General features: G+C 40.2%; 1 protein-coding gene across 2 annotated transcripts; it reads right to left on the bottom strand.

The window, feature by feature from the left end:
- Positions 1-343: 343 nt before the first annotated feature.
- On the bottom strand, positions 344-11,940 carry acvr2ba (activin A receptor type 2Ba). 2 transcript variants are annotated; one of them, XM_071512439.1, is made up of 11 exons: positions 11,889-11,940; positions 9,627-9,834; positions 8,205-8,320; positions 6,377-6,528; positions 5,243-5,386; positions 4,851-4,994; positions 3,176-3,324; positions 2,828-2,942; positions 2,148-2,286; positions 1,386-1,516; positions 344-538 (listed from the first exon to the last, which is right to left on the bottom strand). In XM_071512439.1, exons 1-11 carry the CDS (start codon positions 11,938-11,940, stop codon positions 344-346), a joined length of 1,545 nt encoding a protein of 514 aa, XP_071368540.1. The 2 variants fall into 2 exon arrangements, with proteins under 2 accessions (XP_071368540.1, XP_071368541.1); XM_071512440.1 differs by having other exon boundaries at positions 8,217-8,320.
- Between the last annotated feature and the right edge of the window lie 2,434 nt (positions 11,941-14,374).

Raw genomic sequence — 14,374 nt, 5'->3', positions numbered from 1 at the left:
ACAACATATGAGGTAATAAAAAATAGACTAACGCAAAAGAAATACATGAGGTAATGACAGAATTTAAGATTTGACACGTGGGTGTTATCAGATGTGCCCATCGTATAGCTTTTTACTACTTCTCCTTAACTACAGCAGATGGATGTGTTAGTAAGATCCGACTTAAAACACCGAAAACATTAAAACAGAAAAACATAATACCAATATTGGGATAAAATAGCAGCTGCATTCAAGTTGCTAGTTTTTTTTTTTTTGTTTTGTTTTTAAATATTCACGGAGATCCGCTGAGTTTGGATTTGAAAAAGAAAAGTCAGGAGCTCGGGCGATGGATGGTGTCACCCATTCAGGTACTGGACTCTTTGGGAGGTAGGTCCTCGTTGGTGAGCGACGTCACTATGGAGACGGGGCTGTCTGAGGTAGTGCTGTTGGTCGTCCTGGCGATCTGGCCGATGCGCTCCTCCACGCAGCCGGCCGACAGGCGGGCCTCCGCGTCGTGGTCCCAGCATTCCTCAATGGTCTCGCACATCTGGCCCAGACCCTGCAGCCACAAACAGGATGTTACAGGAGAAAACAAACTAATGCAAAAAACGAATGTGCTATAAAACGTAAATGCTATAGACACGCAAGGGCCATTTGGGCACTTGTAGAGCACAGCCAATTTACTACCGGTGCTACCAATACAAAGTTATTAAACATTACCACTGTTCCACTCTGCTGACAGAGACAGCCACATATTAAAAGTTAAGGCAAAATACTAAACAGACTAGATATTTAGACTTGGTTCACTGGCCTTTAAAAAATACATGGATGGCAATAGACAGGTGGGGGGGCTCCATGTCCATCTATGGTGGGTTTACAATTGTGGAAAAAGGAAATTCAATAAGATGCTGTACACTGATAAAAAAAAAAGAAATCCAAAAGATGCAAATGAGAACTGACATTTATTTACAGAAAATGCAAATTAAAAAAAAACTAGGCACCATATGTAAATAAATGTCAGTCCGTTTTGGCATCATTTCACCTTTTTTCCGATTTCTTCCTTTTTTTCTTTAAAAAAAAAAAAAAAAAAAATCAGTGTGTGAGTCCTTGCTGGATTCTTTTTGTTTATGACTTTTTGACACACACACCTATGATGCAGAAGACAAACCTACATCATAGGACTATTCAGTAGAGCCCACTTGCTCTATAGGCTTATAATGAAAAAATGTAGTCAAGCTGCAGTTTAACCAGCTCTACACTGACAAAGACAAAATGTGGATCCACAGACAGAGGCACAGACCTCTGGCCTAGATCACCAAAACTGTACGCACTGGAAAAAAAGGGGATGCTCGACATCCTGGCACTGCCGCAGTAAACACAGCAGCCATTCTTCCAGTATTACTCACAGGATGTTTGAGCCAGCAGTCCTTGATGGCTGGACGCATCTTCTTGTGCACGACCACATCCTGCAGATCCTCCAGGGAGGGATGCTGGCCTATTTCATCCTCAAACGGCAGCATATATTCGCCCACCGTGCCTGGAAGAAGGGCAGCAGCGCCAGCGGGATGGAAAGTGCATTAGGCAGCGATCGAGTCAAATAAGTGGTGCAGCATCAGGAGTTCAAAAAGACAAGGTAGCAAAAAGCTTGGACACACCTGATTGAATATACTATTATTTTTCATTATCTTAAAGCCTTAAATTTTGATCTAAAGGCTTATGCTGAAATGCTTGAAATTCGTTTTTTAGACAAATATAAATAGTGAAGTTGATGCCTATGTACGAATTTCTTTCCAAAGCCTTTGCCTTTCCATCAAGGCAAAGGGCGGCTACTTTAAAGAATCTAAAATATAAGATAGTTTTGATTTGCTTAACACTTTTTGGGTCACTGCATATTTCCATTTCTGCCATTTCATAGTTTTGATGTCTTTACTATTACTCTAAAATGTGAAAAATAGTAAAAATAAAGAAAAATGTGTGTTTCGAAACCATTGATTGGTAGTATATTTTAACAGTAATTTCAACCCCACTGCTCTTTAAACTCGATTAAATGGCTTTCAAAAACAGAAACCAAACAGAAACAGAAACAGCCCTATGTTCATTAGATCAGCCTGACACAGAGTGACCTTTCACCTGTGGCCGAAGCGGCATTCCTGTGCCGTTTGACTCACCGTCAGTCTCTGTGCAGCGAGACACCAGCTCCCACAGCACCAGCCCCATGGCATACATGTCTATCCTCAGGAAGGAGTCTCGCTGGAAGTTGATGGCTCCCTCCAGCACCTCTGGAGCCATGTAACGCCTCGTACCCACCTGGCAGGACAAAGGAATCGACTCTATATGAGTGTGTGTGCAAGAATGTTGTTTACCGCCCACCAAGCACCAAATGCCGGTAAAATCTGTCTGTTTCTCTACTGTCTGGATGGTTAATGAACAGTTTTAAGTTCTGTTGTATTTCATAATAAGTTACAAACTTGATCCACAGTGGGCGAGCAAGTGAGTGAGCAAGTTTTCATTTAAAAACACTACACTTGAATCTGTACACAAAATAGGACTGAAAATGGGTACATTGATATATTCCTATGAAAATATATATTAATTATTTTGGCCAGTAAAACATATTCTAGTCTGGTAATTTATTTTAGTTTACAAGCCTTTGGCACTGAGCCAAAAAGTTAACTTTAGACCCTGTGTGCAAGAAAATCTGTCAGTGAATGAACAAAAACTGAAGTGGTCGATACTGAAGTGAAAATATGTTTTAGGGAACCAAGACCAAAACCACGGCTGAGGTGACAGTGAGCTGGCCCAGCTCGCCTATGTAGAAGCTAAAACCAGAAGTGAGGGGAAACAATACCTGGCCGTGAGTATCTCCTGGAGGCTTTCCCGGCTCAAACCGCACAGCCAGCCCAAAGTCTCCGATGACCGCACTCAGATCATCTCGAAGCATCACGTTCTTGCTCTTGAAGTCCCTGAGAAATGAGTGTCAGGACAAAGTGATTACACCGTCTCAATCATACAGAAGTTTAATCATTGGCGCTCAACTAAAACTCATTTTGCAATTTACATTTATTAGGCCATTAACTTCTAGGGTAAAATGACAAAATCAAGCACAGCCAGAAGAGGGCAGTACTAATTAAAGACAGGTTTTAAAATTATAATCACAGGTTTTTTAATGTTCTGAGGACAAAAACAGGGAACCAACCTGTGTGCAATGGTGGGTTTGGGCCCCTCCCCCTTGTGGCTGGGGATATCCTCATGGAGGTAGGCCAAGCCACGGGACATGGTCTCTGCTATGTGACACAGCTCACCCCAGGTCACAGGGTTGCCCTTCAGGTGGTCTGTCAGTGAGCCCTGCTCGCACACAAACACAGCAGGACCGAGGATTAAGGATTGCATGAAAAACACGTGGCACAGAATGCGTGAAGGCACAGACGGTGATAAATGAGGCAGTTTTTTGAGCGACTCTCGTGTTAATCAGTGCCCAAGGAGTTAACTAACGCAAACCCTGGGCATTGTTGCTTTAATCACACAGGAACAGGAGTAGATTTTTTTTTACCCAATGTGTCACTTTGTTGCCCAAAAGACTGTTTAGCATACCACCACTCTAACACACAGGGTGAAAGGCAATTTGGATCTAGTCTTCGGAGGATTAAACTCTTAACCAAGTAAAAAGTTAAAACTAGATGCACTAACTATAACCAGGGAGTGTTGTATAAATAAAGGCCGACCGCCATTTAAAGCCAGATAAAAAAAAAAATATGGCAGAATTACCAGAAAGGAGTCTAAATTCATACAATATATATAGCCTAAACAATCATTAAAATGACTAAAATATCACAAAAACATATTAACAAAAAGAGACGCTGCATGTAGCGGACATGTTTATCATGTTGCCATGGATACAGCTACTGGCGTGAAAGCTTTGAAATTCATTACACAAACATAACTCTACTGCTTGGATCGCTATGCAGCATTTGTCTTGTTTGTTAGCCAATATGTGACAGACAGCTTCTTTTAATTCACTGTTGTGGCTTTGGTAGTTTTTGTTTCACTCCACATTGACGCACTGATGCTTCATTTGCAAGACTGGTGACAAGTATGTTCTGGTAGCCTACCGGTATTTTAGCAATAATAAATCACATTCATTAAGTTGTAATTGGTTTTGTAAGATTATTTCAGTCAGACATTCACTATTAGTTTCATTAGTAGTATTGGTAGTACCTGTATTAGTAGTATCTGACATTAGTTGCCTATACTGTAGATTGTATAACTTTGAGTAGCACAATTCTATCACTTTCTATCACCAAAATAAATAATAGTCTGTCTCTAATAAAGGCCTAGCTCACTTTGGTGGTAGGGCTGAACGATTTTGAAAAAATAACCTATTGCGATTATTTTGACTGATATTGCAATTGCGATATGATTTGCGATATTAGAGGGAATGATCATTTTTACATCATTATTCTCATTTTCATTGAAAAACGTATTAAAATGATTATGGTGTGATGTGAAGATGTTTTCTTAAGTCTGTAGAATATGATGTGTAGGCCAGGACATCTCTGCAGCACGACAATATTTCATTTAAAATGGTATTTTGACACACATTTCGCCTTTTAACAAATATTGTGCCTCCTGCGATTTGAAAATTGCAGTAGGCCATATTGCGATTTCGATAAAATTTCTATTAATTGTTCAGCCCTATTTAGTGGTGGTAAATAAAATGCTCCAGCAGAGATTTTCCAGCAAACCAGAACTTTTTTGGTCTATAATGTACAGCCATAAACCACACCAGTTTGAATACAGGAACTGGGCAGCTATGATAAAGGTCTATATATATATACACAGTATAAACAAACATGACTTGACTGTGCTCTCACCCTCTCATGAAACTCCATAATGAGCCACAGCTCCGTCTCCAGGTTGGTTCCATGTTTCTCTGCAGCGATGTAGCGCAGGATGTTTTCATGTCGCATGCCAGGAGTCAAGAATATATCCCGCTCATTTTGCCACGACTGCTTGTCCTGCACACACACACACACAGCATGAAAACATGCTTAAGTCATGTTTATTCATAAAGCACTTTTTTTTTTTTAACAGGTTCATCATTAAGTGCTATATAGAGCAGCAAACACAAAGATAAAAATAGAATACAACTGATCGCAAATTCAGTGATATGAGGCTAGAGAGAAAGAGAGAGTGTGTGTGTGTGTGTGTGTGTGTGTGTACTGTCTGTGCATGCAAGAGCAGAGAGTTGACCATGTTGGCACACCTGAACAGGGAAGATCTTCACAGCAACGTATTCGCTCATCAGCTGGGCCTTCCAAACACAACCGAAGCGCCCCCTCGCTTTGATCTCCAGCAGCTGCAGGGGTTTCAGACCCACCAGGGGGGATGGAGGAGCTGGACCAGGATCCTGAGAAAAAACAGTTACATCTCCAAGTTATACTTTTGCGAAAATCTCTACAATAATTGCACAGTTTTAAAGCCTATATCACAATTTTATTATTTAGGTTTGCTTACGTAAGTATTAGAGTTTTACTGATAACGACGGCTGTAAATTGAGTCATGAGAACTCTACTTTTTACCGAGCATTTCTCTGTTTCTTTTGCCCCTTGGTCTTCTTGCTGTGAGTTCCTTCTGATGTTGGCTATTTAGCAACTGAACTGAAGCTTAATCTACTTTTGCATTTAACATACAGTACTGTGCAAAAGTCTTGGCTACCCTAGAATTTTTATATACATTTCTTAGAAGTCTTAGATATTTATTTGTTTTTTGCATTAGTGTGTCAGTAGACTGCTGTTTATTGTAAATTTGTATATGATATTCAGAAACTTTTCATTTCATTAGTTTTGAAAACATCTTCGCTTTATGGATATCTTTGACATATGCCTAAGACTTTTGCACAGTACTGTATATCACAGCGATTTGGTAAATGCCTTTATCTGAAGCACTTTACAACATCCACAAATCCACAATATTTTTATGTAAATAAATGTCTGTTTTGCTACTTTCTGTCGCTGATCGATGTAATACAATTGTGATTCCGCTTACACCCAGTTCATGAAAGCTTTTACATTTGATTAATTTGCTGTTCTAAACATCCAGTGTCAGGTAAGTCTTTCCAGGGAAAACTACACTGATGCATTTTATGTTCCTGGCACCAAGAGCATTTTCCTTAATAAAGAGCAGAAGAACTGGGTAGTTAGCATGAGTAGCGATAGCCACCATGGCTGAACAGACAAAGAAAAGTCTTGTACCTACAGAAACAGAAACTCAAACTTCATGAACAGAAAATCCAAGGAAAAAGTACTGGACACACCGTTGGAAACACCGCAGAAATTAGCGTTTAGCACCAAAGATGTGGCAGATTACCGATGTCAGACCGATGTAAGATCCTTCTCACCTCGCTCAGGTCTACATGGCCGTAGGGGGGTTTGCGGTGGCGGTACATCCACAGGGCGAGCACCAGGGCCAGGGACAGCACACAGAGCGGCAGCAGGGAGTACACCAACACGTTGAGCAGGGACGGCACTCTGGGCGGAGGCCGGATTTTCACTGGCGAGGAAGAACAGAAGAGTTAAGAGTCTCAATTTAATGACATTTAGGTTATTAGCAGAATCACAAATGTCTCTCACACATGGAATACGCAGGGAGGCCAGGGGAGGGAGCGTGTCTTTGAGGTCCAATACTGATACTCAACTTCCTTTCAAGTGACTCTAATGTGTCACTAAAAAGTCTACTGAGTTTCAGATGATTCTCACAATAGTGTGAAAAGTAGATATTCAGTGTCTGGGTTACTGTTAATCTTATGGTTGGGTTTAGGTTTAGAAATAGGCTCAGGGTCAGGGTTAGGCTAAAGTCAGAGTTAGAGTTATATAGTCTGTATAGAAGTGACACTTTGTTGAACATCTACTTTTTGTCACCTGTTAGTTAGTGGAGAATCAAAATTGGACTATCCAAATAAAGTGTTAAAAATAATAATAAATATAGTCCAAATAAAGTATTTTGATACTTTAAAGAGGAGTTACCTTGGTCTCTACTTCATGTTCAGTGTTACCAAATGTTACAATTCCACCAAGACCCAAACACACTAATGCAAATCTAATTCCAGTAAAAGTGCAAATTAGTGAGTCAATCATCTCCTTTGTAATTTTTATAATTTGCATGTAATATATAGCCTTGATTCAATTTGGAGTTTAACACTTTTTGTCTCAATTAAATAATGTAATAGTTCAAACTTGAACTGAGCAGGAGTCCATATTCATAGCTGCGCCATCATCTTGGACAAAGCCATAATTGACTCAAACTAATAAATTCCTTCTGATTAGAGGAGCCGACTACGTGATCTTGACTTAATATGCCACCGGTGTGGCAGAACAGGCCACAGAAGAAAGGCTGCAAAAACATGGCAGTAACAGAAATCGGCTTCAAGCTTCATTTCTGCACTGTGGGGGCAAACAACAAAGACAGCCTTCATTTCTTATGTATATCAACAGGATCACATAACATTGGCAGATTATTTTTTCTGTCAAATAGGTAGCGGTTCAGGTTTGTTTACAGAGAAAATTACTTCCATTTACTCTTTTACATTCAGCAAATATCGCATTTAAGGTACACATCTTGCAGAATCTGTCACATCTTGTTAATCTTGCTGTCATGTAAAACCACGTCTTTAACAGTCGCTGACAGCTGAAGACAAATTTCTTGTTCTGCCCAGATGTTGAGCAGCTCCTTGTTTTTCAGGATCAGTCTAATTTGACTTTTTAACCATCATAACACATCAAAAGCTTAATTCACTTCACACAAACAAGTTTAAATCATAATCTACCAGCAATTATAGACAGCAAAGAACGATCATATAACCTCCTCTTTTTGTTATTTTTTCACTTGACTGCTGTAAATGACGAAACCGTTACAGTGATGGCTTTATTCTCCCGTACAGCTATATGGAGATTTTCAGGGAAACGCTACAATGTCTTGACACGGCCAATTAGACGACTTTTCAGAACCGAGGCTCTCATCCACACAAATCTAAATGGTAATATTTTGCAACACTTACAGGAACGACTGCAACGTCTGTGAAAAAGGGGTCATGGCGTTGATCATAATGTGATGAACGCGATGGCTTCTACCGCTATATACAAAGCCAAGCTCCACTCCTGCTAATTGGAGGGGAAGAGCAAAGACCTATTTTCGCATTGTATTGTATGACGGATGCGTTTGCCACTCACCTCGGTTGCCACTGCCAATCATGTCAGGAAGGTGGGTGAATCTCTCATTGCAGTAGTTGCCCTCGCAGCAGCAGAAGAAGACCTGAGGGTTTTCCTCCATGGAAACACACTCTTGCCTGTGACAATAGAAGACGCAGCTCCATTATTGCTTCATGATTGCTCTGATAACACACACACACATAATTATTTTACGAGAAACCCAGAATTTTTAGGAAACATCATCTTTGGGAGCACCCAGTAAAAGGAGTCCTTTGGCACTTTGGATTTGACTTTTCTTCACCAAACACTTGTCACATTGGGACAAAAAAATAAACTACATTGGCTTATTAACATTGTGGGCATTCCTTACTGAAACCAAGGGGCAAGACCAGCCAGATGTATGCAATATATTTTTAATAATAAACAATAGGACCTAAATAAGAGCATGATAAATCTAAATGTAAGGCAGTTTATGCATTTGGTTCATTTAGCTTTCCATGTTTTAGAATTCAACTCGACCAATGAACCAGGTATCTTTTCTGTCTCTTCTGGCTATTCTCCTTCTACACCTGCCACTTCTGTTTTATATAAACCTTCTAGGGACAAGGCAATATTTGTTGCATCAATTCAACCCTTGCACTCCTTACTATTCATTCCAAGTAATGTTGCAAATGTAAAAGCCAGAAAACACTACACTGTATGAGGCAGCTAAAATCCTTTGGAGTGAACAAAATATTTCAACTTTCTACAGTGTATTCACTGAGAGTATATTATCTTTTTACTTTATTACCTGGTTTACCATTATCAATGAGACAGATAGAAATAGTCGCTCTGGCATTGTCAGCACAGCCTCCAAAATCACTGTATTACCTTGAAGCCTCAGAGAGTTTTACTCTCAGCAGGTCCTGAGGAAGGCCCAGGCAATATTAAATGACAGATCACACATACTACACAATGAATTCAACCTCCTCACGTAGATGCTTCGCAGGTAGATGCTTTCTGGGACCCCAGTGTAAGTTACATAAAAAGGAAAAATACCCATGTACCAGAATCAATAAAAACTTTATGAATCATGAGGTTTGTAACACTGGGTAACTGAATTATTATAATTTCAGCTATATGCATATGACTGCTGGCCTCTGCCTGTACTGAATTTTAATAGCACAAAAATGCAAATTACCAAATGTTAATGTGGTAATCTATCCCGTCTCTTCTGTTTGTTATGCAATATGTTTATTCTTGCTTTTGAGGTTTGTTTACACTTCCTTTACATTGCCCCATGTGGGATACATAAAGATCTATGGCACTGAACTGAAAGTGGGAACTGAAGCATACTCTTCTGTTGTACTCACTGCAAGCCGCTCTGGGTAAGAGAGTGTCAGCCAAAAGCCTAAAATATAAATGTAAATGCACAGTGGCAGTGACCCTGCTCGGTGACCCAACCTGTCATAACAGTTGAAGTCGTCCAGCCAGCAGCCTTTCTTCACCAGCTTGATGGTCCCTGAGGAGTTGAGCCAGGAGGCGTAACAGTGCAGCCGCTTGTCCTTCTCCCCCTCGCAGCGCTCGAAGCCGCTCTGGTTGGTCCTCTCCGTACGCCAGTTATCATTGTAGTACACACACTCCCGGGTCTCCGCTTCGCCCAGACTGTACCCTGAGACGGACAGGAGGACTCAATCAGCTCACATCTTAATGAATTGGAAACTCAGCTGCGGATGCATAGACATATGGCGCAGGATCCGCTTGGTGCTATGAAGAAAAACATCTCCGAGCAAGGCTTCTATCATCAGTTTGGCACACGGCCAAGTTGGGGAGCTCTCTGTAGTAAAAGAGGGGGTTCCTCTGGGCTAAGAAATTGTTCCTGAATGGCAGTTCAGCATAATCTCATTCACTACAAGATCAATTTGGAGCGTAACAACTAAATGGAGAAAAATGACGAGATTTAATTAGCTGGAGAAAAACAATGATATACCCTGCACTATAGAAACACACCACACATTGGCATGCTACTTCTATAGATAAGGACTCTTGGATCCTCCTTGAGTAGGGCACATCTGGAAAGACAGATAAGACGTTTGTCTTCTTTAAGGGCTTTTACTGTCATTTACATAGGGAAATAGTTTCTGCCTATTGAATGTTTTGGTAGCTGCAGCACTACCTAGTCGAAATGTAACAATAGCTGTCAATCTCTTAATGTTGCGGATGTCTTTATTCTAACGATTTTAATATTCCTCTAGGTGGATTTCATGTTGGACCATTGCTCCAGCAACAAGCATAATATACTGGTTTGATGAACATGTGGATGTCCTTCACAATATCCCCTGGACATTCATGCCCAATCTTTGTTCACAGACAAAATAGTGCCTGTCTCTTTAAATCCCTGCCTATAGGAGGTTGCCCATCCCCCAGTGTTACCCCCACCCCACCCCCCAAAACCCATTACACACACACACACACACACACACACACACAAATACATATATTTAGTTGTCTAACAGGATACAAAAGATTTCATTATAGCATACAGAGATGCATGCAATGACCCTACATGCTCGTTATTGAGGAAAGGAGTAGGAAGGTAGTAAGGACACACACACACACCACTGATGCTCGATGCTCCATTGAGCCGAGATGGCATTTCTGATATCTGTGGTCACATGATCCGGGAGGACTTTTACTACTAGATCATTCCCCAACCCCCCTCCCTCTGTCACTTACTGAGGCTTACACCACAACAACATGGATTCTAGAGAAGCAGCTTACTATATATTCTTGCCCTAATCTATTAACCATAAAGGCATTAGCCCAGTGCAACTCCGCATACAACAAGGGACAGCTGTGCCTCAATGAAATTTGTATTGCAATTCGAGGAAATAGTAAAAACATGTTGTGAGGGAGAGAAAGGACATATTGTTTCCACATACCTATTTAGCTATTATGGGGCCAAACTAAATGGGGAAAGAGGGTATTTATGCGAGGAATGCACAATGAAATCTTCCATAGGAGTTGTATAACCTGAAAAAATGCCAAACAAAAGAAAACAAACCTCATGCTCAATTTCACGTGGTACCAAGTCACAGGCTTAGAGCTGTGTGACAGTAACCTCAATTTGGGGTAAAGACCTGACTTCACGCAGCTACTGCTGTCTCTTCAAATCAAATATCATTAATTTTTGAAAATCCTTGAAGACGACAGTGTTTGTAAAGGCTCTTGTTCAGTCTGCAACCACAAACAAGAATCCAGACCTGGGATGTAGCCTATAAGGTTTCAGGATGTTGATGCAGCTGCTGCCATCTATTCCTGCCACTGTTAAGAAAGACATGGGGGAACGCAACAGTTTCAATTTTGGACAAATTTTCCATTTGTCTAGTAAGCTATTCGTAAGGACATGAACATGTTACTTAATTTGAAAGTAACACAAAAAAATATTTAGGAGTATTTTCAAATAGTCTTTAGTATTTGAGTAGTCTAAGTGACAAACTGCGGTAAGGACGATAATAGATACGAGAATATCCCGTTTCCAAACAGTTAAATGGTAGAATTGGTGTTAATAAACAACACAGCAAACAAAGTTTCACCACCAAAGAGCAGCAAACTCGTTCGCGGGTCCAAATTTCAAAAGCGAACAATTACCAAAAAAAATGTGTTTGCCTCGGGATGAACGACTCGAAAAACTGTTGCAATTTCAGACCAACAATAGCGGCTTACCTGCGCATAAAGTTCCCAGAAGAAGTGAACAAGTCAGCCATGAAAAAGACATGTTCCGTTTTAAATACAAGACAGAGATTTCCTCCTCTTTCCGTCGCGAACATTAAAACTCAGGTTGTCCAAAACATCAGTCCAGGATCAAAACGACCACAGGCCTCCGGTCCCTCCAGCAGCCTCACCACCACAACGCGTGTCAATAGCCGCGACGCTGCAACAATGTTGCAAGAAAAGATAGGAGCGATTAATTGGCTACGAGGCTGTTAGTCCGTTAATAGGTGCAGCATTTCGCATCGGAACTGAATCCAAAAGCCGAATGGGAGTCTATTCCACCATCCGAGACGAAAGCTTAGGTCTCTTTTTTAAGGTTATTCACTTGAATAGTAGCACCGCTGCGTCGGGAGGTCGGTCGGGGTTTACATGCATGTTACTGATCTGTGTCCAAAATGGCTTCTAAATGGGGAATGGGCTGCAAACAGGGAAACCCGGATGTGTAAACACAAAGAGGGGAATTCAGGCAGCCAGCGAGTGACCTTAACACGACACTGGGGATACAGCTATGAAATGCCTTTATTTCAGCCCCGAATTGATTGTAATCATACACGATGATAATATAAATGTTCTTACTAGACGACATAGGTGGTGTTTAGAGTAAGATGTGTGTTTGCACGTTTATTATTGTTCCAGTTCCAGCTGATATAACACTTGCACTTTCTGTGGTCAGAGTTGGTATTATAGTCTACCTTTCGGTTCGTATAATTTGTCCCAGTCTTTAAATGCTACTTGCAGTTTCCCCACTGTGTTTATTCACGTGTGATGTGAGTGCGGTGTGTTTAGCCACTTTTAACATGGTGTGTTTGTGAAATAATGTGTTCCTGTAGGTTAGGATACTGTGAAAGCACTACTTTTCCCGCGGATGCTGTTAAATAAAGAGCAGGCAGAGGTTGGTATTTTGGTTTATAGAATATCAACCAATATTAATGAAATCTATAATAAACTATAGGTTGAGGTAGGCTAACGAGTGTGATGTCACATTGGAAAAAACCCCCAATATATTCCTTTTAGTTAGATGAATAATTGGACATTACTTGAACAAATAATTGCAAAGAGTGGATGCAAATTGTTTTGCTATATGTGTAAGTTGCAGTAGGCTAGATGACGGTATGTTAGACATCTCTTATGGCCCCACAAATAGCATGATAAATTTAGAGTTTTTTCATGGAAATAATCTTTTATGCAGTGGCAGAGCTAAAAATAGCTGACCCAATTTGACGTTATAGGATACAGTAAAAAAATAATTTAAAATGTATTGGATGTAATGATTCACCTCACCCCCAGACAACAGTAAAAACACAATAAATCTCACATAGCAAAACCAAAATAGAACCAAACTCTGATGGTGCAAAATGCAACATTTTAAGCATTTTTATTCCTGTTGCAAAACAGGAACATTATGCCTGTGGAAAATTATCTCCACTTTAAAAATGTGCCAACACAAGATTCCTTTAATGTAGCCTTTTTGTTGAACACTGCCTCACTAATTTGATCTACAACTATATTTAGTGTTGCATTAATAATTCTCTGTTTTGTATCCAAAATATAAGGACTAGTCCAATTTACCCACAGGCTCAGCGTACCCACTCCTCCCAAACCCCCAAACCACAGACAATTCCTTTGAGGACTATTTTCATAAATTTATACAAGCTTGCTTTTTTTCTGACAAATTGGGTAGTTATAATCTCTTTTGCAATCTCCTTAGTCAGTTAAAAAGACATAATTTACAGCATGTTATTGCAAATCATGACACAATAACCTATGGGCCCATTTATTAAATAGAATTGTTCCCTAAAATAATTGACATGTTTTAGTGTAATTCATTTGTCTCATTGCACATAGTTTGCTTCATAGCAATGCAGAAAAAGAGTTTCACACATGAAGTCCTTCAATATGCACCATAACTCCTGTCATCACAGAAAATCAACAGTGGCATGGCAATGTTAAAATGCCATTAAGCCTTAATCCCAGGTCCCTCTCTCCTTCATGGCTTTGACATTTAGACTAATGGCAAGTTGGTGACACCAAGCCAATCCATACAGCAAATGGCCCAGGAATAAGGTTAGGTATAGGTAATCGCTCTTAAACTAGTGCTGTAGAGCGTAACTCAAGACAAAGTATTTCCTCATTAAGCTATCCTATATTGACCCTGTAATTCAATAGAGGCTGTGAGGGAAACCGTGTAAAGATAGATGTGCTGTTGTCATGACAGTTGGAAGAGAAAGCACATGAGCGCTCGTTAAAGGTTCGACAGTCACAACCACGATGTGACATCCCCAGAAAACATGAAACAACAAAAAGCACAGGGCAAGTAATTTAGTGGCAAATAAAAAAGTGGGTAAACTATGATCTTATAATCTGTTTTTAAAGCCCTATTTACTGAAATGTACACCAATCTGACATCACTTTCTATAATGCATACATATAGCATACAT

Source organism: Centroberyx affinis, unplaced genomic scaffold (genome assembly GCF_046629955.1).
Source record: "Centroberyx affinis isolate AG114_WGS23_722 - 3 ecotype Tasmania unplaced genomic scaffold, CSIRO-AGI_Caff_v1 ptg006283l_1, whole genome shotgun sequence".
Classification (NCBI taxonomy): Eukaryota; Metazoa; Chordata; class Actinopteri; order Beryciformes; family Berycidae; genus Centroberyx; species Centroberyx affinis.
The sequence above is the reverse complement of the archived record's forward strand: the minus strand, read 5'-3'. Positions and strand labels throughout refer to the sequence as shown.